This window comes from Atractosteus spatula, chromosome 11 (assembly GCF_055471065.1).
Source record: "Atractosteus spatula isolate fAtrSpa1 chromosome 11, fAtrSpa1.hap1, whole genome shotgun sequence".
In the NCBI taxonomy this organism is placed as follows: domain Eukaryota; kingdom Metazoa; phylum Chordata; class Actinopteri; order Semionotiformes; family Lepisosteidae; genus Atractosteus; species Atractosteus spatula.
Genome location: NC_142716.1, coordinates 37,632,051 through 37,659,527, shown reverse-complemented (window position 1 = coordinate 37,659,527; position 27,477 = coordinate 37,632,051). Strand labels below are relative to the sequence as shown.

The 27,477-nt window shown below is 38.4% G+C and overlaps 1 protein-coding gene across 3 annotated transcripts in view; it reads right to left on the bottom strand.

The window, feature by feature from the left end:
- Nucleotides 1-765: 765 nt before the first annotated feature.
- The window catches only part of LOC148823966 (ras-related protein Rab-37), a 57,150-nt gene continuing 30,438 nt past the window's right edge, over nucleotides 766-27,477 (bottom strand). Inside the window, exons 2-9 of one of the 3 annotated variants that reach the window (XM_088928073.1) lie at nucleotides 22,437-22,547; nucleotides 13,692-13,733; nucleotides 12,697-12,763; nucleotides 9,894-9,946; nucleotides 8,522-8,587; nucleotides 6,597-6,653; nucleotides 4,986-5,062; nucleotides 766-3,698 (exon numbers count right to left, since the gene is read on the bottom strand). In XM_088928073.1, coding sequence (XP_088784199.1) covers nucleotides 3,593-3,698; nucleotides 4,986-5,062; nucleotides 6,597-6,653; nucleotides 8,522-8,587; nucleotides 9,894-9,946; nucleotides 12,697-12,763; nucleotides 13,692-13,733; nucleotides 22,437-22,547 — 579 coding nt within the window. In that variant the 3' untranslated portion in view covers nucleotides 766-3,592. The remainder of the gene's footprint in view (nucleotides 3,699-4,985; nucleotides 5,063-6,596; nucleotides 6,654-8,521; nucleotides 8,588-9,893; nucleotides 9,947-12,696; nucleotides 12,764-13,691; nucleotides 13,734-22,436; nucleotides 22,548-27,477) is intronic. The other 2 variants (XM_088928074.1, XM_088928072.1) reach the window with 2 other exon arrangements.

Sequence of the window (27,477 nt, the reverse complement as noted above, 5' to 3'; positions counted from 1 at the left end):
ACAAACAATTGTACTTCTTGTCAATATCGAACACATAATTTAAAATTGTATGAAACACGGGTTGCTACCATGTTATGGAAGCACGTTCCACCGAGAAGTGGCTGAACAAGACTCTTGCATCAGTGTGCTATTTGTACGCCAGCAATTTCAATTGTCCATCCATCGATCTATTATCTAACCAATTCAGATGGGGAGCGGGGGAGCCAGAGCCTATCCCAGCAAGCGACAGGTGCAAGGTAAGATACACCTGGATGGGATGCGAGCCCATCGCAGGGCAGACCCAAACGCAACCCACACCAGGTCCAATTTTCCCTGAAACCAATTAACCTACCAGTATGTTTTTGGATTGTGGGCGGAAACTGGAACACCCGGGGGAAACCCACATGAACACATGGAGAACATATAAATTCCACACAGACAGCACCCCAGGTCTGGAATTGAACCCAGGACACAGCACTAGGAGGCTGCAATGCTAACCACCACGCCTCCATGCCTCTGATTTGTAGCCTTTTTATTTCTTCACACAAATGGGGTGAAATGACATCATATTCATTGCTAATTGCCATTTTTTCTACTATAAAAAATAGGGCTTTGTTTTTGGCTTAACATATTACTAAGTGTACCAGTGAAGTGCTATTGTGGTTATCGGTCTATGCGAGCTTCCTTTTCCATCTCAGAATAAGATGAACAGCAGTTTCCCCCTAGGTCATATACTGTAGTCATACTTACAAACAAAAACACAAGAACCAAACACATCCACAACAGTAAAAATATAGAGATGTTTATAGCATTGTAAATCACTTTCTTATAATACTCAATAACATTCAAAACTTCATAGAAAGGAACTGAAAGACATTACACAGAAAAATTACCAAGCAAGCAGGCAACATTCCTTACAAATAATAAGAAAGCAAAATACAAGGTAATATTACACATTGCAAGGCATCCATAGTCCTGTTTGTTGAGTGTTTAACACAAAGCAATACTTTTGCCAAAAGAAGGGTGCATCTCTAAAGGCGAGTGCTGAGAGACTGGGGCTTCGGATTGAGGTTGCTATCAAACTAATTTCCATCCATCCTCTCTTAAGAAGACTTCAGTGGTGGTGCTGCCTCTTTCACATGCAGGCATTTGCGAACTGGCAAATTCATCCTGTGGGATTTTTCCCTTTTATTCCTGAGTTGACAATTCCATTGCGTTCTGGGTTTTTATGCAGTTTGTCAGAGTAAACAGAAAAGGTTCCAGGGCGAACCTAAGAAGCTTTACTTCACATTTCACTTCAAGTTTGGGAATTTATTAGGAATTAAGGAGTTAGGGCAACAACAAAAGTGGACCAAACTTTTATTTGGACCAAAAAGCTTTAGGAGTCATCCATTCAGTTTACTCACCTCTAATAATCATGATAATTTTCCTTTACATTCTGCCCATTTCCTGTACAGTATATAAAGTAGCACATCATTTAAATGAACTTATGTATTTTCTTCTGAACAGAACCAATATGAATTTCTGCAAGAAGGCAGCACAACAGGCACAGTTCCTTATTTATTACAAAGATTAAATCGCATAGTGCTGCAAAAGAAAAACTATACGGAACAAAACGTTTTGACTGCACCACATTAGCTGAGGGGGACTTTCATATCAAACACTGCTCTTGAAGTGTGGTTTTGCAGAACACCACAAAGGATATGCAAGAGAAACCAGTAAATATCCTTTCTACAACAGAACATGCTCTGTTCTCTCTGAAGTGTCTGCACAGTACATAGCTATTTAATCCTATTTTTCTCATTTAGACATTTGTCTTCCTTTAGGGACAATCTTAAAGTCATGTGCAATGATTTCAACCCTGTACATGTTGGAACCCCTTTAGAAAGCTCCTGCAGAGCAGCAGATACAGATCAAGCCGTAGAGATCTGGACAATGAGGAAGCCTCCCTTCTTGCTGTCAACAAGGACTGACGTATATACTTGAAGGGCTGTATCTTCTCACGAGCACGATTTTGAAGAGCTCATACTAACTACCACTCATTTTCTCAGAAAACTTGCAGTAAGCCGTGTATGCTTTTATCCCACATCACTATACATTTAATAAGTCTTCTTAAATGCGTACAGAAAAAAGATGCACAAGTCAACACTTATAAATGTTTTTATGCTGATCCTACCAACAAGGCCAAGCACGGCAGGAAGACTGTTAGATGTGAGATGATCTACCAGGTTGCAAATGTCTAATTGCTTTATGAATACAGTCTTTAACATGTAGGTTGTGTATTATTCTACAATAATTAGCATGAGTAGAGTAAGCACTAATGGGGCCTCTTGTATTTATAAATATAAACTGTATTCTCACAGCAAAATTACAAATGTGTTGTCTCAGAGAACGTCTTATTTCATGTATAGCCCAGATACTCTGTGCAACATTGTGGTAATTTTTGGCAATCAGCAGAACTGTCTTTGAAAGCCAAAGATTTCAAAGATACGGAACTCCTGCACCCAAATAATTCTATGAGAATCTTGTGAGAAAGTACCATTTTCTTCAAATGCCCCTTGGATTTAACAGAGCAAAGACAGTATAAATCACAAATCATTGCCAGGTCACAAACGTAAGACAGCAACCTCAATAGCTACTTTGTATGGGCCTTCAATATTTACATTTACTTAAAGCTTTGGTCAACTGCAGTGACAAACTTCATGGCCTTATAGTAATGTATTTTTCTTCAAATGTCTTGGATGCGGGCCTCTTTCAAACATACTTTCACAGCTTGGAGTCAGCATTAAAGTACAACAAACTAAACCTACAATTACAAGCTATTACTAGTGTTTGTCCATGGACAGGACAAGACCATAAAGGGAGTAGAATTTTCTATTTTTCACCATTTGCTGTACAGACATCTTGCTGTTTTGGGCTCTTCAGCAAACTGTAGATCTGTCTGCTAATTGCTATTTATTTTTCTATTAACTGAGACAAATTGTTTACAGTTGTATTTGTATACTGCTGATATGCCTACTATCAGCACATATGGCATGTCTGGTTACCTTACAGTACTTAGTCTTGTAGTAACTGACTGCAACAATAAGTGGATGAGTAATTACTGTATATCTGAGTGGCTGCAGATACCATAGAACATTTGATTTTCAAAAAGTTTGTGCTGCAGTCTCTGCTTGGACTGCTCTGAAAGTAAAAAAAAATACTAATAAATTAAACTTATATAGGGTAAGAAAAATGGAAGCAAAATTATGTTTTTAAAAAGAAAAATAAGGTTTAAGCCACAATTGTTTTCCAGATCAAAATTAAATAAGTTAAAGTCATAAGTAATTACTGTCCTTCTCCCACCCACTTCTTCTCCTCTTTCCCTAACCTGCCCCGTTCAAAAAACAAATATGGCACATATCCCAGGATTGCACACCAAGAGGGCTCATGCATGGCACCGACAGTGCAATAGGCTTAACACCTGGTGGGGAGGAAAGGGCCCTTAGACCCCCGACGATGCGTTTTTTCTGTAGAGTCTCTCAGTATACCTTACTGGAGAGTATGGAGATGTCCCCCAGCCCCCCACACCAGCCCATTTACATCACTGTCCCTGTGTGCCTCTCACAAGCTGCTATATGAAGCCACAACAACTGGTCTTCTTCTTCTGTGACTCAATGTAGTCATGGATGTGAAACTTGGGCTCATTTGGCTGCTGCACTGCTCTGTGCTTTAGTTCCCTGGGTGAGAGAGAGAAGGGGAAGGAGACAGAGACAGGAAATAGAGGGATAAGACATTTAGTAAACAAGAGAATTTAAAATTTTCAGAGCATGGGTCTCACCACCTGGCTGGGAGTCCTGTTCAAAATACACATAGCTTTTTGTGCAAAAGCATGTTAACTGTTCTCTGTCCTAAATTAACTTCCTTTTAGTGCCCTACTTGTGACCCAGTGTCCTTGTTTTGCAAATACAGTAAGTGTGAAATAGTCCTCAAGGTTAACCCTATCATACCCCTTTAGATTATGTGCTTGGGTGCATCTTCTCTCTAGAAAGAATAAAAATCAAAAGAAAGTCAAATCTATATTTTGTGTCTCAAAAGGGACAAAATGGACCCTTGAGTTTGATTTTGAATCGAGGGTTGTAAGAATATGGAGCACTCCAACCCAACCATGTTATCAAAGCCAGTACCATGGCTTTCTTACCCCACATGGGCTAGATGGGCTGAACGGCCTCCTCTCATTTTAAGCCTCACCTCTGTTCTAAATCATGGTTTCCTCATACAGACCAGGAAGAGAACCTAGTTCCCTTTCAGCATCCCATGATTTTAAACTGGCACTGCCAACCCACAGCCACAATATTGCCGAGATACTGCATCATTAGACCTCAAAGTGATGGACCAATGGCGTGTTAGAACAGTTTCAGCACTGCAGAGGACAAACTATGATGAAGTCTAAGCAAACAGAATCTGAGGCTGCTCTGTCAACATACCACACCAGGTGAATCAAGACAAGTACACCAGACCTTTATACTGTAGACTGCTGTTATGGCAACAGTTTTGTCAATAATAATTTTTAAAAATCCTGACAAACACTGTGAGAAAGCTGAGTGTTTGTATAGGGAGTTTGTTTTTTTAGTACTAGTGAGCAGATTTCGGTTTGAGGTTACCGGCTATTACCCATTTGTGAGCATGTAAAAATTTACCTTAATGTTTTTTAGCAAAGAACAAAGAATGAAACTTGTGTCTGCATGAAACATTGCGAAATGAAATAAAGAAAATAGTCATGGAATTGACAAATCCTACACACATTTCCAGGGAAATGAGAAAATGAAGGAAATTATAAAATATTTCCAGTATACTTTTCTTTGCCATCTACTGTATGCAGTATGAAATGGATAAAATCAAACCATGGCAGAAAGAAGTTATTTTGCCATGGTGTATTACAAGGTAAAAACTATAATCCTGCAAAAGAATTCCCCCTGGAACAAAGCAGCTCAGACCCCAACCAACCTGTTAGTTTGGTAACTTACTTTGCAACAGCTAGGAAGGCCAGTTCCACATTCACTCCAGTTTTGGCACTTGTTTCCATGAAGGGAACCCCATACTCCTGCAAAACAACCAGGAGCATCAGACTGAGGCCTGAGAAAACCCCTTAAAACAGACTCATCACTCGTTATTACACCTTTGCAAATGGCACTTTGTTGGGGGATTGTGAGATCGACAACATGAGCTTGATGGCAAAGGGCATGTCAAGAGCATGCCTGCTCTTTAGTGCTGACAAGATGTTATGCCCAAAAAAAGTTTGTCAGTCAGCATTTGTCAGGGAGGGAACGCTCATGTCACAATACAGAGAAATCCTATACACTAGTTCACCTGACCCCATCGAGCCCCCACAGAATTGGTCTGCTCTGTTGCAAAAGCCATCTTTTATTTAAATATTCCAAGACATCCTTCAACATGCAAAATCTGTCCCACTCAATTGTTGTGTATTGAGGAAAGACTGTGCTATTCTTTGCAATGATATTCTACTGTTTCCTTGCTTTTTACATTATAAGAGAATCGGTAAAAATATTTTTTAGTGAACATATTTGAAAGCTCAAACAGAGATGAAAAAGAAAGAAAAAGAGAGAGGCCAGCACTGAGTAGCCCTTTTTAGAAAGTGCTTTAGGTGCAATAGCTAGACAGTACACTGACGTTCTACAGCAAATGATATACATTGATAATGTGCCCACAGTTTGGCCATAATATTCAACTCTAGCAAACAGAACCAAACACTTTGCAACACAAGAAAGGTAGATAAAAGGAATATGGAAATAAACAAGGTGAATTCAAATAAGAAAGGCCTTTAAGCCTGAGTGAAGAGGAGAACTTCTTTGTGAAAATTTAGTGCAGTATAGTATGACAAATGCAGAGCGAAGTGCAGTAAGTCAAAACTAAATCAGGTCATCATGCCTTCATCCTGGTCCCAGCTTGTGTATCATTTCAAACAGATTGAAAGTATATGTCTCTCTGTGGAATGAAATGCTACTTCTCCAATTTTCATTTATTTTGCACCATGGTAGTGTGTGTGTGTGTGTGTGTGTGGGGGAGGGGGGGTTGGGCAAGGATAAGGAAAAAAAAGCTCATCTTGGAATGTTGCTTGGTATCGTTCCATCGCAGGGTGGACCAGAGAAACTGGCGAGAAGCACCTTGTTCAAGGGTAGGACAACACTGTAAGTAGCTTGAATTCTCAACCTTTCAGTTGTAGGTCGAGCTGCTAAGAGTAAAAAATACCTTGAGTATTACCGTATATATCTTGTAGGTTTAGCTTACCTATAAGGTTTTAATATAGATCAATTTACCCTTAACTTTCCAGACTTCAGTGTCTTTGAACTATTGGTGTAATACCTTTGAATCTGAGAAGAGGTAAATTAAAAGGAGAAATTGCCTTAAGGTGTTTTAATGAAAAGGCCACAAAGTCATGACCTGTACTTCATGTTGGCTCCTGAAGTGTGATAAAAAGCACAGTAGAGTCATAATAGAAACACAGTAAGGAAAAGAAACGGTTAAGCATGATACATACTACAGAAAACCATGGCAAAGCAAAATACCTGCATGACACGAGCATGATAAAAACAATACTTTCACAGGGGCTTCCTTACCCTGGCCAGCTTTTCTCCTTCCTCACGTTTGATGACTCTCTCGCTGTTCATGTCTGACTGTGTGTGATAGAAACACAGAGAAAAAGTGACTCACTGAGTGCTGTTGCTGAGCCCCAAGTTCCCCATAGATGGCTGCGGCTCGGCTTAAATGTTATTGATATACAATTCAAGTTCAATTTTTCCAATTTTTCCTCTGCAAAGAAAGGATGAACTACTAACACTTTTTGGCCCACTCACAGGTATGAGTCTACTATACAGTAGATCTAATGATTCAATGATTACAAGATCACGACAGGCTACTTAACATTAAAACTAAAAGGAATAACGAGTTCCCCATGAACGTATAAGATGGACAGTAATGGGATAATGAGATACAAACTGATGTCAAATAATAAAGGGTTCTTTCAGCCGCTCTGTCAGAAAACACTCTCAGAAACAGAAACATGACAGATGTTGTTACAGGTGGGCGTACAACTGCTTTAATGGCACACACTGCATAAAGACAGTGAAAAGCATGTTTGAACTTTAAAATCTTGCTGGAATGTTGAGTAGTAATCGCCTTTTTGTACTTCCCCTTTTTTTCCTTGTTCCAGTCTGGAATTGCCATTCTTTAGTCAGCTTGGCTCATCAGCCTGTACATGAAGAGGAAGACACATGCCTTCCTCCTAAATGTACAGCACTGCCTATACAGTAGGAGAGCTGGTGTCAGTTGGTGTCTACTGACACTCTCACCGACAACACTGCAGGCTCACAGGACTCAAATGACTAGGATGGCTCAAACCACTCACAATTGGTGAAGCTCTGGTCAAATGCTGCCAGCTGCCATGCGGATCTCAGTCTCAAAGGCTGAAGGCACAGCCCAGGTCTGGAACTGGCAGCTATGGAATACAGGGCTCATCCTCTAAACGAGCACCTCTACCGCTTGACAGCCTAGGAATTTTTATACGTGATAAAATTAACTGAAAACCCAACTGAAAGCACAACACAGGTCAAGAAACCTCTGCCTCGGGCTTGTGTTAGACAAACGTCTGAAAAGAGCTACTGGCAGAGACAATCCAGAAGACTTATTCAGCACTATTCGTGGAAATCAATTAAGAGTAATTAAATCAGGAAGAACGTCTTTACACAGATGGTTGATAGGGTTCTAGAATAAATAGACCAGCCTTGTTGGTGACTGTAATACTGTAATAAATATCTTCGTTGATACTTATTACAATGTTTAATTATAATGTATTTCTAATTCTAAAAAATAAAACAAGCTTGATCAACAAGCTTCAGACAATCAAATGGGCAAGATGAACTCTTCTTATTTGTACCCTTTCTTATGTTCTTACGAAACACACTTTTTAGAAATCTGAGTAAGCACATCCATTAAAGTTCATGCAACTGCTCCTTCACAACAATTCACCCCCAAAAAAGCACATGCATGCACACCTGAGTGTCTTGAGTTCTTTCAACCAACAGAGGGAGCCCATATTCTACAATTAGCAAAGTTCTTGAAAACAGATGCTGCTTCTACTTCATTTACAACTTCCAGTGCAGTCAGCCAATGCTTATTAGTTTTGTAACATTGGTTGTACTTCATTTTTTTGCTGTTTATAAGGTATTTGTACAGTATATTCTTAGCATTCTACTGTATTGCTTTATATATCTAAATGTAGCAAAACCCTGCTTTGTGAATGCATTTTAAAGGAGGCATGAGGATACGAGTGGTTATTTATAAAAACCACTTCATTGTGGCTGGACCGAAGAAGCACATTCTGAGATGGAGCAATCTTGGTTTTGTGGTGGGGATGTCAGTGCTGGTGGCTGTGCATCTGTCACTAATCTGCTGGCCTCTGACGGGCCCTTTGAGGGATGACCTCAAGCCCCCTGCTTGTTCACATTGCTTTGAAATGGAGCAAAAAATAGGAAGGCCATCTCACCTTGTTGCCAAGCAACATGATGACCACATCCTGCTGTGCGTACTCATGTATCTCCGTCAGCCAGGCCTTTGCAATCAATGAAGAAAGAAAAAGGTCAAAATTGCACAGGCACAGTGGAGGACATGATAGTTGTGCTAGCAACACTTTTTCACAACATGCTCAAGTTTGCTTCCTTGTAACTAAAAAACAAATGCAGCTTCACACACACGCACTGTATATCCACGTTCTCACACATCTTTGTGTTTCCATCTCTGTCAAGATCACCCAACAGCTTTCATTCTATTTTTATTTACTAGTCCAGAGTTCTCTAAAAGGAAATTCAACAGGGGTTAAAAGACCTAAAAAAAATAGTTTTCAAGATTAAGGAAGATTCCATTACGCTTACGAGAATAAAATTATTTTGCCTGTGTGGGTTTAATTGCTGGTCTTCACAACACCCTTTACTCAGGATTAACAATCTTTTTGATGGAATTCTCATATTTGGACCTCATAAATGTTGTAAAATACATACACAATAATCCCAGTGCAGATTTCTTGTATCGCCAAGCATTATTGAAACAATGCACATTTCACAGTACTGGATATCTGAAGCCTGTTGCAGCTTTTTAGCTAATGTATTGACCAATTGATAGTAAAAATGTTTTCTGTGTCAACAGGATAATTATCACAAGAGCCAGCCTAACAAAACTAACTGAACTCTCACAGTAGTGCTGTGCATTTGTACTGGAGTTCCATCTGCAAGGTTGCACTTCAAACATTTTAAACACCCAAAGGCAACTAATACTCAATAGTTAAATAACCATATATTATGCAATGTAATTTTTTCATTCAAAAGAAAATGGATAAAATAACCATTATACAGTCTACAGTCTCAGCTTACACATTTAGAACTCTGCCTTTGGAAACTGATGAACATGGCAGTTAATTCAAAGGTAATCAGAAAAATGACCCTGTCAGTACTCTGTGACAGTGGAAATTCTGTCTTAAAGCAAATTCTCCTCACTGCTGGCAGGTACATTCTTTATATAGATGGGCAATTTTTTCATTTTTTAACCATATGCCTTAAGACACAGACACATAACTTAAACTCAAAGCCAATATGAAGTGCTGTATAAAATCTGTAATCTAAAAAGCTAGCTTTTCACTGATTTCCCTCAGCATCTGATATAATAATGTGTGATACTTATTCAAAACCTTTAAAAAATGTGCACTTAAAATATACATTATATGACATGGTAATGGCATTTCATTATTTCCGGTCTTTTAAAAAAAAACATGAACCAGTTGTTCTTCTCAAACTCATGAAACAAGGTCAAGAGTTTGGTTTTTGGGATGAAAGGTGAAATAACCTCAGTAGAAGTCAGCTCCTTACCCTGATGTTATCAAAGGAGGATTTGCTGGTGATGTCATAGAGAAGCAGCAATGCTAGAGAGAAACACAGGACACAGGTCAGTAAAGTCAGATATCATAGTAACTTCTTAGAATTAGCTCCTAATTTGAGGAAATTAGTGATAAAAAGTATGGTAATCCAGCTAGAGACAGTATGGGGGTGGAAAACTGAAATTAACAGGTAATGGGTTTATTCCTTGCTGAAAAAGAAAAGAAAGGAAACGCAATGTTTCGGCCTTGGAGCCTTCTTCGGGTTATTAATATGTTTTTCAATTAAACATAGGCTGGGGATTTAATATTAATACCTTTAGAAACACAGAGACAAAAAGCTTTGAATGTCGTCCTGTTAATATACAGGAGGTAGTCGAGGAAGGAGAACAGTTAGGGCCATAGATTCTGCATCTACAGTACATGTGAATTGACATGTCAGCATAAAGAATTTATCCTCTGCAAGTTACATCAGAAATGTTTTAGGCAGCAGCCTAGTGAGTAAGACTTCCAGCTAGAAGGCCGTGAGTTCAAATGGGTGGAGAACTGCCACTGTAGCCTTGAGCAAGGTACAGTACTTCACCCTGATTGCTTCAGTAAATATATCTGTCTGTACAAAGGAGTATACTGTACATTTAAGTCCCTTAAGATAAAGGCTAGATCACTCTAATAATGTAATAATAGTAGTGGATGGAAAAGGATATTAAAGTGACTGACAGCTCTATAGCCAGGATTAAACTAAAACCAATGCACCTGCTACCAGTTTACATTTATGAACCTTGTGCCTGATGGTGCTTTTTGTTTCCTAGAGGCCTCTGGTGCTAAAATTCCCCTTGGTCTTTCCAATGTAAGAATAATAACTATCTCAATCATGATGTTAGAAAAAAATGCAACTAGTGATCACAGAACCAAACTAGAAAAACAAAAACAATATTTATTTTGGTCTTATTTTTTTCTCCAAAAGAAAAAAGACAGCCCTTTAATTAGGATGTTTACAAAAACATGAAAAACAAGTGATTCAGGAAAGGATTAGAGATGACGTACATGTTCCAGCTTGACTTTAGGCATGAAGGGAGCAGTATGCTGTGACAATTAAAGACTAATACAAGAGGTGAGGAATAGTAATTGGCTTTACGCACATTATTTTACAAACACATTTTGTTTCAGAATTTGTTTTTCATATTCAATGTATCTCCACAGCCTTTTTCATCTTTCCTGATAAGAGTTTAAAAATATTTTTATGGAAATCACCGTGACAGCCTCTGTCACACCTTTGACAGAACCAGGAGAAGTCTTTGTTAGGGCTTCATCAGCAGAAACCCACAGTGGAGCTCTTCTTCCCCATGCCCATTATTTTGTATAAATGTCTCTTCAAAGAGAATTAAGAAACTAATGAAGAGAACAGAGAAGTGAAAGTCGTCATCTTTGTTTTCTTTCTTGTGTTTGAATTACTAGTTATTCTACATTTTTATATCCCTTTGTCACCACCGATACTGTGATTTACCTTCATTGGACTATAAAATAGTGACAGTATTGCAAAGTTTATTCTGTGTAGTTATAAATCTATTTATATGAAGGAGGTAGGCAAATGCTTCTGATCATACATTAATAATGGTATTAGTAGAAAGAAGCTAATTATTCCAACAAAGCCTATATTCACATACAAAATGCAGTCTGTTAAAACTTTAGTTACTTACTCTGCAATTGCTTTGCTGTTTGGTAACATAACTTCTTTAAAAAGGTTAAGTCCATAGCAGTGCCACAGGGGCTCAAAAGAAACAGCTCATCCTGGTTTCTGTAGTGTTAATTGGACTGGAGTGCACAGGACTCCTTCCCAGTCAGGACAGAGGTCTGTTTCAGGGAACCTCCCTGCAATGGTTATCCCATCTTGTACAGCTGGGTGGACTGGAGCAACTGGAGTAAAGTACCTCACTCAGAGGGTCACAGCAGTGTCTGCGGTGGGGATCTGAACCCACAATCTGTCAGTTTTGCAATCAGAGACTTGCTCACTATGCTAAGCCACCACATAATAGAATTCTAATTTAACTGCTCGGTGTTGTTATGGTCACATACAATGTCTTCTCATCAAACCGTTTATGAGCATGCTCACTGTACAAAGAGGACTGTTTGCTGTGAGAATAAGGTTGTTGCACAGTGAACTCCTGCACCCTACAGCTCGGCACGTTACAGAGGTCACCCTCAATTATAAATTTACATCACTAGAAGCTCTTGATCATTTCAGAAAAAAAAAACTGTTCAGTTGAGTTAGAAATGACAAATTTAATTATCTAGGTTGCACACAGAAAGTCAGACAACTTTGTGTTCCAAATTATCTTGCGATAATCTAATTGTACAAATTACTTGGTAAAAGCCAGTGAAAATGAGATCATTCAAAGGAGATTTTATACCTCAGGAGTGGACTAGGAGTCTGTTATGTCTTCTTTCCCTGTGCTTTTGCTGATGGTCAAGACAAATTTTGGAGGGTCTCATTGTTTTAATTGTTGTTTTCATTTTTGTTTTAATTTGACAGTTGTGCCCCCTCACTCCCCAGGACCTCAGAAGGATGTGTGACTGCCCTTCTTATCGCCCCTCCCCCCCAAACCCACACCAAAAAGATGGCCCACTGGCTCCAAGCTTTCAATAACAGATGATTTAAGGTTGACCGATGGAAACAGCTGGTTCTCCTAGACCAAGGCTGGCCACCTTAGGCTTGGGAAAGGGAACAGTCCAGGCTCTGTGCAGGTCACTGACACTTTATCTAGGGAGCTCAGCACCTGGAGCTCATGTGGAGGGCTTACCCTGGGCATCTCTGTAGTAGGCATGAGTGACACTGCGGAAGCGCTCCTGCCCAGCTGTATCCCAGATCTGAGGAGCAGACAGAGGTACATCAGACATTCTCTCAGTCTTCAGCTAAAATAAGCCCTGACATTCCCTGCTGAAACCTTACCGGGGTAGCTCCACAAGGTAATTTGTCACTTTTTAGTCAGTTTGTCCTATTCGTTACACACTAGTGTACTTTAATTCTGCTCTCCTTTTCTATGCTTTTGTCATGCCTCTACTGTGTGTCACCACACCAGATTAGCCTAATGCCACAATCTGTCATAGCGAGTGCTAGAAACAGCATTGCACAGGTATTACAAGCATTTCCTGTAGTGAGTCATGGTGTGACTCTGTGCTTTAAATGTGTTAAAGCATAGTGAAGTCGTGGTGAAGCAAATGAATGTGTTTAAAGAGAGGTAAATTCATCTAAATTTATGTTTAATTGTAAGAGGAAAAATGAGAAATATATGAAAGTAGGATGTAAACTTTCCACAGAAGCCTTTCCTAAGGGATTACTAATCGTAATAGCATGATGGTCAAAACACAATTTCTGTTTCAATTATATCAGAGGTACTCTACCCAATTAGAAGTATGCACTCTGGTTATTTATTAAGGAATATGATAAAAAAAAGACCCAGAGCTTGTCTGAATGTTACTCTCAATTTTTATATTAATATTGCCAAGAGTACTGATGCCTCACTGAGCCACAGCTGTCTTTCTGGTGTTTAACAGAAAGGAGCAAAGCTACTACTTCTGAAGCCTTTACTTACAACATCTTAAATCAAAGGCTGATCAGCATTATCCAATAAACGTGGCTGAGAGTGAGCTACTGTGAGGAGGTATGAAGAAGTCATTTAAGGTAGTACTTCACATGCATCGTTTAACTGCACTTTAGAAATAACTGTCTGTAGCCAAATAACTGCACTTAATTTCTAAAATTAATAGCAAAATTAAAACAATCTTCTTCACTCACCTGTAACTTTACTTTCACGGAATCTACTGTCACCACTTTATTCTACAGGAGAGAAAAGCAGACTTAATTACAATCTAAGCACAGGGACTGATTAATATTCAAATACATGGATGCAACTGGTGTTGAGGTTGACAAGAATAATAAATACACAAGAACAGCCTACAGAGACAAGTTTCTGAGAGACAAAAATATTACATTTAGATATCTTGAGAAAACCAGGTCCAGACTCTGACAAGACAAAGTAGGTCAAAAGTTAGTGAAGAATTTGCAGTCTTGAGTTATGCCACTCAATACGATTTCCACAGTGGCTAAAGCTGTATATACTGTAGCAAGAAAATAGACTCTTAACTCTCTAAAAAGTATACTGGGTGCCTTTATAATGAAACTCAGTAACTGAAAATACCAAACCAGATACATATATAAACATAGCCAAAAGGACAGGAATTACCACATGACTTTAGATATGATTGGACAGGAAAGATTCCTAAAATTTGAAGCAGATCAATTCAGTCTCCTATAATACTGATAGGCTTCTCTCAGATATCTTGCAGAAAAGCTTTAAAACCTTAGGAATATACATTCTTAATGAGTCATTAAGTTGTTCCTTTGAAATCCAATTAAACTGCTACAGCTGATTAATTTGTATGTTAGAATATTAAATATCTAAAAGTTTATATTAACATTGATTTTTTAAATGGATATTTTAGTTGTAATATCAATAATTGCTATATAAAGACGTTTCTGAATTGAGTGCAAAAACCACGTCTTAGTTCAACTGCTGAGAAGAGAGCACAACAAAGATAAAGGCTTGTGTTTTCCCTTTATCAATGACACTGTGCTTAAAGTGTCTCCTGTTAAATATGACAGCCTTTCAACTGAAAGTAAGGCATTCTGAGTTGTGAGCAGTTCTGAGCCCTTGACATGGAGTCATGCTGTGCTGAGACCAGCCTTTAGGGATTCAGTGCTCAGCTACTTATTGGACTCTGATCTCATTTCTATGGTAACTGGCAGGGAGGAAGAATCCTAGCCGACATTTAACAGCCTTAAATGGCCTACTAAACGAAACATGTTATGACAGATGTCTAAAATTATCAACCTGTTATTGCCTCCAGTAGAGTGCAAAAGAGCTGGTGGGTGGTGTTGAAGAAATTTCTCACAAGGTCTATTCTCATTTTCAAGCTACCTGTTACTATAAGCCCAGGGGTCCTGATTTGTAAAACAGATCTCTTGTAGAAGATGAGCCCCACCCCTTAACTAATGAAACAGCTACCAGCCACCACCAGCCTCAGTCCTGGAAGCTTTAAAGGCCATCTTATATGGTCAATAAACACAAATCTAGAAAGCTTGTTAATTTCTTACAATTTAGCAATGATCAATCCAAATAAGACATTAAGAGTTCAGGTGGAACAAACACGAAGACCCATTGGCTCTTCAGGACCAGGGATTTATATTCCTAATCTACATATTTGTTTAATAAAATCATTTGCTTTATGCTTTCTTGGTGTTCCATTTATTAGCACACAACATTTATTTCTCAAAATATGGTGTATACACATCTTCTGTTAAACCTTAGAAACAAAAACCATGCTGAAACAATTCAGAGGATTAATTGCACGTTTGAATCATTTTGAATCAAGGAAGATACTGTTTAAATGGCAATTGTTCCAACAGGTGCATCAGTCAATGCAGTGCTTTTGTTGGGGGGTTTTTTCTTGAGGAGTGAAGAGGTTTTTGAGGTTCAGTGAAGTCAATTTCACTGTTCATCGACCTGTTTCATCAGCACCACAAAATTTAAAGGCAAACTACAATGGTGGGAATAAGTTGTGAAAGTTGGCTGCCCTAAAAATAAACTAATAAGAAATGGAGGTTCAGGGAAGCAAACAGCAGTTTTAGTGCAGTGCCTCTGATGTGGAATTCAGTGACTGCGCTCTGAAATATTGATGAAGCCACTTCTTCTGAAAATTAACAAGATTTTCCCATGACTGGCCTGTTGTCGTGGAGTTGTTTTTTGCTTATCAGTCACTGGCAAGTTATTTTTATTATTCATCCAGGTGAGATGGAGCTGACGTCTGCAAGCACCAGGCGCAAGGCAAGAAATACCCTGGAAGGGACGTTAGTCCATCACAGGGCACGCATTAACACAAACTCGCATGCACTCACACCAGGGCCAGTTTTCCCAGATGCCAATCAACCTACCAGTATGTGTTTGGACTGTGGGAGGAAACCATTTGAATGGGGGAGAACATACAAACTCCACACAGATAGCACCTCAGGAGCTGAACCTAGTATTCTAATGCCCTGAGGCAGCAATGCTAACCACTGCTCCATCCCGTCGCCACTCTTTGTTATTGTCGGTGCTAATATTATTAGAAAAAAGATCATCACAATGTGCATAGTACTCCGGAAAACTGAATAATGTATTGCTGTACAAAGCTTTAGACTTTTCTGTGCAATAAGCATAATGTTTAATGTTAGCATCTGCTGTATTTAATTTCCTTCCTTTGTTTTCTGCTCCACCATTTTCTTTCTTCCTTTAATGTTGTTATTATTTTTAAAATCATACAGAACTACTGCCTACACGGTGGGTTTTCTACTCAAATAAATTTAGGACAACTTATTAAAATGCAGGATGTCTCTTATAATACAGGACAGTTTACAGCTCTACTCTAGGGAAGCATGAAGTCACAGGTGCAGCTCAGTGCAGTTTTGAAATTAGTTTTAAAACTGTTTTTCTGGAGAACAGAACAGCAGCACATAAAAATAATACCTCCTCCTGTTTTGCTCTAAATGCAATCATTCTCAAAGGGCTTTTATAATCCATGTACAGCCCTGTCCAATCTGGTGTATTACAATAAATGTCAAGACAATCCCAAAACATATATAACATATATAACAAGAATGTAAAAGAACATAATACTATTAAAACTTCGGCATGTTCTAATTTCCAGCTTTCGAGAAAGTCACAAAGTCTACCGAACAGCTAAACTGACTGCAGCCAGAGTCAAACAACATGTCTGCCTGAATTCTGCATGTCTACTTCACTCCAGTAAACAGAAGACGTCATTTGAAAGAGTTAATATTTCCCTGATTTTCATTACCATGAACTCTGGTATTTGTGCTAAGGAGTCTGCCGAAGAAATAGCTCATACACAATTGACTGTAGGCATTCTTTGTAAGTTTATTCAATATAAGATTTTTTTCAGTGATTTACTACATGAACAATGAGGTTTTACGGTTTATTTTTGCTCTGCAATACTTAAGTTCACACAGACAGTTTGACAACTAGAGGTGTTATAGGTGGAACTACGTGAAGACACTGTTACCATGACAACCTCACCTCACATAACGCACCCCCCACAGCATCTTGGAAAAGGAACAATATCAAGTCAGCCCCAATGCAAGGAATGAAGAGAATGTGAAAAAATAAAGCTTTACAAGGTTATTTTACCAGAGCCTTGTTAAAATAAATCCCCTAAAAGGAAATTCAGAAGTGTATTTCTTAACTGCATGCTTTTAGTGTCACAGAAAATGCTAGCTAATGAAAATAAAATAAATCTGAAAGGAGAGGTTGAGGATGCTCAGGAGCCCTAAAGCTATCTGTGATTCACTGCATGTCACCATACGAACATAACAGAACATACTTGTGCACCATCCTTAACCCGACTTGATGCCAAAGCCCTGAAGTAAATGACTCATAAGCAGTGTCTCATGACATATAGACAACTCATTTCAGTTTAGCTTTGGAGAAAGGATTCTCTTTAATTGCTGAATGAATAAATAATGTCAACCATGAAACTACAATGCTTATGTTAGTAATCTAGATTCTGGTATAGTTAGTAAAGTAGTCAGGTTTGCAGATGATACCAAAATAGGAGAGTAAGCAAACACTATCAAACTTAAAAACAACATCTTGTTGTACCCCTTTGCATTTTAGATACAACCATCTATTTTCCTACCTCTTTATTTAATACAGTCTTGTGGGGGAAACAGAACCTGTCTTGGCAATCAACAGATGCAAGGCAGGACACACCTTGGACATGACACCAGTAAACTAATCACAATTAAGTGGATAATTAGATGTGGCTAAATAATTAGGTGACAAGCAAAAAAAGGACTGGGTTTGGGCAGTCCTGTCTAATATAATACTTAGGAACTTTGCGTGTTTGGTCTTTACCATATAGGATAGTGGAAACACATCATGCCATGATCATGATTTCAGAGGACCTCAAATAAAGAGTAACGCTCATCAGTCTGGGGAAAGTTACAAACCTACAAATGGTAAATACTCAAGGCCCTTGTGACTCCACCCAGAACCATGTATCCTGCCAAGATCTCCTCAATTACAAGCCGGAACATCAACCAGAAAGTCACAAATAAAACCCAGAGAAACATCAAAGAAGCTACAGGCTTCTCTCTCTGCAGCTCATGTTCATGTCTCAACCGCCAGGAAAAGACTGGACAGTAATGGTTTTCATGAGAGGATAGCCAGGAAGAAACCATGCTCTCTAAGAAGAGTATTGCCAGCTGAAGGTGTCAGAGAGCACTTGAATGATGCACTAGACTACTAGAAGAATGTTCTCTGGACATAAAAGCTGAATGTTTTGGCTACAATGAAAATTGTTTTGTGTGACAAGTCAAACAGTCCTCAGGATTCAGACTTGGCAAAACATTGACAAAACCATGAATTTGACATTGTGTCAGTAAATTCTGCAAAAGGTCAGTTAGAAACATACAGGTCACTGGGCCAAGACAAGATGCTCATTAATTCATATTAAAGCACGCTCATTTATATCATTGTTCCATGTTGACCTGATGCAAATAAAAACTAGATTCCCCTGTGAACACACTGTCTATGCAAAAATGTCACACTCCTGTCAAAATCTTTTTGACTGACTGCAATAAATGTCAATAATCAAACACTGAAAAAGGTTAATTAAATACTTTTAAAGCCTTTAAAAGGTTTTAAATCTTTTTCATGAATCAATTTTCCGTGCTTTTTTTTTACCATAAAGCACGGTCGATGAGCTGCTGTCTATGTACCTTGTGTATCTGCAAACAGGATGACAAGGAGCTTGAGTCAATGTCAAGCTCACTGTACAGTATCTGATACAAACATCTGCTCTCAATGCTTTCTTATCACAGTGGCACTCACTAGCACACATCCTGTTCAACAACATGATAAATGTCTGTTTTGCTCCAGGTTTTGAAGGAAAGCTGTGGAGATTTTCACTAATGCTGTATTCTAAATTCTCAAGCAGTAAACACTAGTTCTTTTCTTCTGAACAACAAAGAAATAATTAATATGGATGAAGGTATCTGAGCAGACATCAGACTGAGCAGAAAATGGTTGCAGTACCTTCCCTACAAGGCTTGCAGAGAACGTAGTATACAGTATAAGGAACAACAATTTCTGAAAGTTTGACGGAAGAAAAATTTCAGATTTTTCTTCTGCAAAGACAGCACATTTACCATGCTTTAAAATTTGTACAATTTGTTTTCACACCTTGTGGTTTATTAAAGCTTTACGGCACTTTGCTCTGTCTTTCACTGCTATGAGCTTGTGTAATAAAAAAATATCCCAACGATGCCCTCTTCTTTTTAACGAAAATAGGCCACTTGCTAATTAAGGATTCTTCAAAACAGATGATTTCTTCTCTTCAAAAGCCACTGATTTTGATCTCAGAGAACGTCAATCATGTCTTTACAGAAGCAGCATCTGGGGCCCACACACTTGTTGCCACAGCAACGGGTTTCATCTTTTTCCAAAGTGTAGGTATCTGCTCCTATACAGCCTGTACCCTTCAAGAACGAGAGACCAAGTGAATGAAACAGAGATGAGCCAGAAATAGAATAACCTTGTTATGTGAAATAAATTCCCTTAATAGCATTAAGAATTACCGAGCTTCTGGAGGAGGCAGAGCATTTTTTCCCTAAAAAATAGTGGAAAAAAGGAAATATTTCATGGCACAAATCTAGAATTAAATAACTAAGGAAAATACATTATAACCCAGAATATGTACGGTATGTCAATGCAGTATACGCAGAGTACACTGAAATAAAAAAATGACGTTAATATGATTAAGTTTTCTATTATTTATAGCACTTTGTCACAATGAGAAGATGTTATCTTTTTGTTGTGTGTAGTGCTCATAACTTTTAGAAACACGTGTGCACATCCTCCATGGAAGTAAATTAAAGTTTGTAACATTTATCACTGAAAACTAGGGTGAATTTCAGACTTCATAATGACTGGAACACGTAAAACAAGACAGGACCTTCCAATTACATTTATGCTTAGAGAAATTAGCATGACATTTAGGCATTACACCTTCGTAAACTGCATAATGTTGTTTAATTACCAGGTACTTCATGACAATAGGATAGTGTGCAAATTAGAATGACTTTATTACCAGAAAATAAATACCAACTTTAAAATATGTGCAAGTAAAAAAAGGTAATGATTATAATAAATCATTACAATACAAAAAAGATGTGTCTATTTTGCATTTCATAAAATGGCATGCTCAAGATCAAATCCGTCATACAGTTCAGCTGCTAACTTGATCTCGTCTGTGACAGGATTATCAAACCACTAATAAGAATTGCATGCTTGCTCAATTCATAATCAAAGCACAGCAAGCACGCAAACTTTAATTTACAATTAATTTATTTTTATTTAAGGGAAAAATTAAAGTCATGTCCTGTCTCAAAGCACCCTACTGATTTTAGAGTACAAGAAATGCCTTTTTCCTTCGAGATGAACACTTTTCAATGGAAAAGATTTATGGCTTTCTTTTACACTGTGTTCCCTCTCACAGACACGCTTAAAAAATCATATTATCATGTACATTTCTTCTGTCATTGGCTTATATTTCAGTCACTGCTTTAATTAAAGCGCTTTAAATAAACACACAGCTGTTACGATGGCACAACATCCCATAAGTTGGTTTGAGCCACAGTCGCTATACTTAATCATTTGCCAGTGGGTTTCAGGAAGTTTGCATCCTGAGAGTGGCATGGCACAAACAGCTAGCCATTTCCTGTCTTAATGGAGCTCTTAAGCCCCCTCTCGCCTTCTGTGGCATCACTCAGTGCTCCATGTAACTATGGCAATTAGGTCACTCCAACACAGCTGTTTACATAAAGTGGGGCTCAAGGAGGGAAAATGTCACACAGCGCTCAGTATGATCACATTCTTGTTTTGATGTGGACCCTTTGTAGAAAAGGGATCATCAACTGAGGCCAGCCAAAGAGAATTAGAATGGACTTCTTAATGTGCATCAAAAACTATAAAAAAAAAGCTTTAAGCAATAAAGTTTGGCATCTTAAAAAGTGAGGTGAAAGTCTGAGAACCTTTTTTTCAGATTTGACACCAAAAGAAAGACAAAAAAAAGAAAAGTCTTATTTGACTGTCCAAATTTGCAGAAGTCCGCAAGCAACAGGTTTTATCAGACATTACTGCTGAGAAAATATGATAATGATTGCAGGAAGGGAGATAAGGAGAGTTAACACATCTTAACTTATTGAGAATTTTTTTTAACACTTTCTTTAAACTGCACTGCTGACCAGAATGCAGATGGGTTCAAATAGCAGTAACTGAACACTTCTGCAGCAAAAGTGGTCTCATGATACGTTGATCAGGCAGAAGCTTAAAGAAGTTTAACGTATTTTTGACAATGAGTTATGAGAAAACAGATACTACATGAACCCCACTGTTTATTAACCCTTTCTAAAGAGAACACCAGATCATTGTACTGTTTAGTACTGTCATGTTAGAAGCATTGACATTTTAGTTGGTTGACCGATATTTGAACAGTGCAATTAAAATCTGGCAAATTCATGAATATCACCAACCTTCTGATAAAATGTCAACTGGCCACTGGAATAAATCCACTCTGCACAGCAAAGATTAAAATGACAGGTGAACAGACTGACTTCTGGTCACTTGTGCAACTGGCTGCTTTCCATTTGTGAACTGGAAAATTAGTCTCCTGAAAAATCAGTATTACCAAAAAAAGGAGGAGGAAAAGGGGGAAAAGCACAATTTTTAAAAACCCTGCTAACATACATGGAAGTGTGAGTCACAAAGCTTACTCTTTAGAACAGTCATTAGCATCATTTTAAAAGCCATTAAAAACGTGACTGTGATGTTACTAAAAGTTAAAAGCTGAGCTTGTCTTATTATGCACCTTTTACACATGGAAATGCAAAGTCAAATTGTTAACCAGACTGAGCTCCTTCCTGTGTGTTCAGTTTTGATGACTGAGGCATCATTAACATTTGCACATTCACCTGACATACCCTCTTAGGTTTCATCATTAGCAGAACATTATTTGAGGGGAAGATTATCGTAGTGTTGTTAAATGTGGCCACGTTTCTCCCTTGAAAAATATGTTGCAAAAAGACAGTGTAAGGTATTCCTAAAAATATTACAAAGGACAAAACACTGACTACTGATAAGAAAACACAGCACTCACAAAAGAGAACTCCTGTTGGTGAAGATTTTGCCTGTTGATTCTGAGCTGTTATATGGCTGCAGCTCGCAGGACTTGTTGAGAGGAGCTGCCCCAGTTCAAGTTTCACGAACTGAAAAAGCCGTATTCACCCAAGTGTTATTGCACTTTTGTGTTTTTACCACTATGGGGCAGAGCTCGGTGTTTGGAGAGGAAAATACAGTGAAGTGACAGCAGACAACGAGAGAAGGGTGAGATGGGAGAGGCAGTTCCGGAAGCTGGTTCCTCTCACCCTAAAGTCTATTCCCACGGTGGCTATGAAACTGCCGGCGAGAAAGGCCCCGTCCTTAAACCGGACCAGGAAGCAGGTCTTCCCGACTCCCGAGTCCCCCAGCAACATCACCTGTAGTGGTGTGAGGGCGAGAAATCGTTAGGCCTTGAGTGCCGACATCAGAGCAAAACCCCCCAAATCCCTTCCAGAACAACTCTGTTGAATATTTTATGCTGGCGAGAGGAGGAGGAAATCACCACACAGCTATGCAGTGCCAGAGTTCCAAGCGTCAGCAATTTCTTTTCCTGCATATCTGTTCTGTCTAAAAAGGTAAATGGCCAGTTCATTCTTATTGTCAGTCCATTATGTACAGTACTATGCGTTCATTCCTGAGCAAAGCTGGGACCATGAATCTCATCCAGATGTCACATGGCTCTCCAAAGGTAAGCTAAAGGCTAGTTAAAACAGCCCATAAATAAAGTGAATTTTATGTATTATTATTATTATTATTATTATTATTATTATTATTAACTCACTGTAACAATGCCTTTCTCCATCCTCCCTCCCCAACCTCCATCTCACAGCCCATCTGGCCCCTCTGTAAAAGACCAGGCCAGTTCCTTAGTTCCTTAAGGTGTTAATTTGGATCTTTACAGAAAGCTTAGACTTTTATTAATGACAGCTGGCATGCCTATCACAGTGCTCCTCATGTAATTATTGAGCAAGTGTGCTGTGCGACAGTATTTACTGGTTAATCAAGCGCCAATTACCATCTGTCTGCTTTTAAAGCAATAATAATTATCCTTCCTGACTGTTGGGATCTGTAAGCATATTCTTCCTCAAAGGCAAGGGGTTTCTGATACACCAAAACATTCGACTCAAAGAGCTCTGGTCTTGGGGAAGACAATTATTTCAAAAATATTGGTCCAAAGAGTTAAGTGTTGATTTTGTTTCTGAGGAACAGAGAAAAAACTGTCCAAACATGTGCTTCAGTTTAATTGTATGTGTTTTAACGGGGCTCTTTTAAATTGTTATTTCTTTTTCTTACGTTGTTGTTTGGAAGCCATTATCAACATCCCTTGACATCAGCCATTTCCCCTGTTGATGCATATCTGCAAAACTGCTTCCTTTATTGCAGTTAATACACTCTAGCACTGCCTATAAACCAGAAAGTTCAATGACTTAATACTGCAGTCTTAGTGGGAGCATTCAAATCTTGCCTTGTTGAAACTCATCTTATTTTTAACAGACTGGACAGTTTCAAACCTGAAGGTTAAGACAGGAGAATTTCATAAATAATAAACATACCTTGGGGAAAACATAGGGTTAAAATTAATAGACACAGTCTAGGTTTGGCACTGTATGTGTACTGTATGTTTCCTATTCTTTGCAAAACCAAAGAGAGAAAGTAAAAGGAAAGGGATCTGAAACATGTTGCCAAAAGGGGCTTAAGTTTCCAGGAAAAGCTACTTGTATTCTGAATGACAACAAAAGACACGATGATCACCAAATTAGAAAAAGGAAATCCCCTCTTAAGCATTGCATGTGAACAACAGTCATTTTTTTTTACTTCATCAAGACATCCAGTTCAAGAGATTCTGCACAGGTCTTTTTATGAGAATTTCAGAGCACTGCAGATTATTTTTTAAATTAAGCAGATATCCAGTTCGTTCAATTTCACCTCTGAGAAAAGCACTATTCACCTATATTCACGCGTATACTGAGGTCTATCCACTGAAACTACTGTACATCATCAGCAAATATTACTGGTTTCCAAAGTCACTATCAGTGTGATTAGAGCACCCCCCATAGTCTGGGAGAGATCGGTTTTTGCAGGGCTGACCAGTGATTGTACAAATGAACATTTTACAGCTTCTAACTATAGAAGGCCTTTCTATAATGCTGCATTGGCTATGTTGTAGAAGGCAATTCCAAGCCAGCAACATGGGACACATTTGCAGCCATACATGTTCACACCCAAAAGGAAACCTGTCAAGGATCAGTCTGACAGAAATGGGAAGGGACATAAGGAAAGAGAAGGAAGTTAAATCAGCTAAATAATTGATTGTGACTCAACACAAAGGAGTATTGTGTACCCCACAATTTGAGCAAGAGGTGCAGCACTCTCAACTTCAGTGATAGGTCCATATGCATCTCACACATGCAGTTTCTTTTGCATCAGTACAGAATAACAATTAGTCCTTCCTAACTATAGCTTTATGTGCACTAAAGATGATGAAGAACTCAAGAGACTGACACACATGTCGCTGTTGTACATTAATTGCAATGGGGACATTTTCCGTTTTTCGGTCATCACAAGCTAATGTCACACCCTAAACATAATGTGAGAAGCTATAGGACTACCTCAGCACATTTCATTTTGACTTCTACTAGATAAGTTCTCAGAATCCACATGCACAGAAACAATTGTGTTCCTATTTGTGTCTAGACAAAAAATGACATAATATGGCTCTTAAGATGTAAAAAAAGATGTTGTTTCTAAAATAGACTTTAACATTTGGGAACACCCAAGAGTGCCCATACACAAAACACCTGAATTTGTAATCACATACAGTACATGAATGAATTCTTACAGCAAATTCCCTGTGTGATTCTCATAGTTGTGCATTTGACATCTGAAGCAATATGTAGCCCAAAAGCCTTATAGGAAATTTTGCAGGATTCTTCTATGCAATGTGGAAGGGGGGAAGAAAGCATTGGAAGCATATACTTTCCTATTTGGTGTTAAAATCCATTTTAGAGTGGAAAGACATTCCATTTTCTGCTGTAACACACAGAGAGACCCATGATTTGTTTTGACATCCGTATCTGTTCGTTTTTTTTGCTGCGGTTTTTTAATTTTCTATCTCTGCATGAGGGACTTGAAATATGGCCAATCTGAGACAAACACTGGTATAATAAGATAAAGGAAAATCACAGTTATACATATCTTCATATAAGAAACTATTACCTTTCAGTCAACCATGTACAGTATAAAGGAAAATCAAGGATGACAACATTACAGACAACAGAAGTAAATAATTCATAAGGATTTCCCAATATTTTGAGAGGGCAAAGATGACTGAACCAAGCACACAATACATCTTTTTCCCAGAGCATGCTTTTAATCATAGCTCCAAATGTGTCCATTAATACAAACAAGAGTTCTGACTTTGGCCTGTTCTTGTTCTGGTGGAACAGTGCTTTGGGGATTGTGTGTCACAAGGCTCTACAAAACACTCATGACATGCAAATAAATTAAAGGTTTCCAGTAGCTGTTTGGTTCCATTCCAGGAGTAAAATCACAGCTAGTTTATCTGGAACTACAGGCTGTCAATGATTAAAGTCCTAGGGAGACAGGAGGAAATACAGGCTTTGATTTTTCATTAGTGAATCACACTTGCAAGATAGCTTTGATTGAGCATGGGTTTCTGAGCACCCCATCATCCATAGTGATCAGTAACACTCCAGAGGCGTGCATTCCACACTGTGGGATGCACAGCCTGGCTAGAGACATATTGCTTCAAAGGTCTACCAACAATGAGGCTTCACAGCTGTTGCGAACGATAAAATATTAAGGCATTGGATAATTTCACCTGCAAAATTACTGAAGAGCTCTCAGTGCAACTCAATGTTTAACGGCCCTATATTGAAAACACATATAAAAGCAGCTTCATACTCTTTTGATGTAGAGTCTTGTATCCAGGGATGTGCATACAAGTAGGAAAAGCAAACTATGCAAGATGGGAAACCCTGAGCTAGACTTACACTAGTGATTCGTACATGTCTTCTAGGCAAAGTGAGAAAGGAATAAAATAAACAAAATTTTAGGATGTATAGTCAAAAATATTAGAATTTAAATCAAGGAATGACATGCTAAAATTGTGCCATGCACTAGTAAGGCATTATTTAGAATAATGTGTATATTTTTAACACCATATGATAAAAAACTTTGACAGGAACAGAACCCTTTTAGTCTTTACCTGATTCAGAGGGGACCTGATACAAGGATTCAAAATCTTCAGTGGCATTGACTTTTTCAGAATGAACAGTTAAACAAGAATCATAGAACACAAGAGGAAACTACATGGAAGCATATTGAAATCTGAGAATCTGAGATGTACTTCCTTACCCAAATAGCTCTGAGAGAATGGAACTGGCTACCCAACTACTATGTGGCTGAAGTCTATACTTCGGCTTCCTTCAAGAAATGGTTGGATGAGATCCTTGGATCAATAAGGTACTATCAAACAAGCTAGATGGTTCAAATGGCTTTCACTTGCAACTGTTCTTATGAGCAACACTCTTCTGAACAAGCGATAGTAATGAAGCACAGAAGGAAGAACAAGTAATCAGCAAGGCACCTACTGTACATGCAGAGTTTCAAATGTACTAAACAAAGTAATGAGCTGGAAATATCTTGGAAAATGTGTAATTTATAAAACTTGTTGTGAAATGGATGCCATATTCATTTATACAATAATCCAGAGGTCTCCTACTGAGCTTCATCCAATAAAAAAGACTTAAAAGCTCAAGGGAATTTGAAGGAATACCAAAGTGCATTGCATTGCCACATAATATGTGTGTGCAAGTATTTAAGGTCCCTAAAACAGTTCATAGAAGTCACTGATGAAGAAAAGGCATGTTCACTTCAGTCAAGGTGTAGTATAGTCAAAACAAAGTCAGAGATCTTTCTCAGACAGGTAGTCCTTAGCTCGCAACATCTACAGCATAGACTGGAAGCTATTCAAGTAAAATCACTCCTAATGGCAGCATTGAGCTGATACGAAAATATTAACAGATTTCTTGTCAAAACAGATCCATGAGTTTTTCCTTTCTAAAGCATTATAGACTTCTACTACATCAAAAGCAGCACAATCTATCACACCAAGAAATGGCTCCATCACTTGTGGTATATGAGAGGAGACAGAGTCAAATGATAAAAACCAATGGAGACCTGGAATTAAATAAATGTACTGTATATGAATAATACACTATGGCTATATCCTAGCTGGCAATTTCAATTTCCCTTATTCCTTTTTATGGGTGTCAGAATACACGC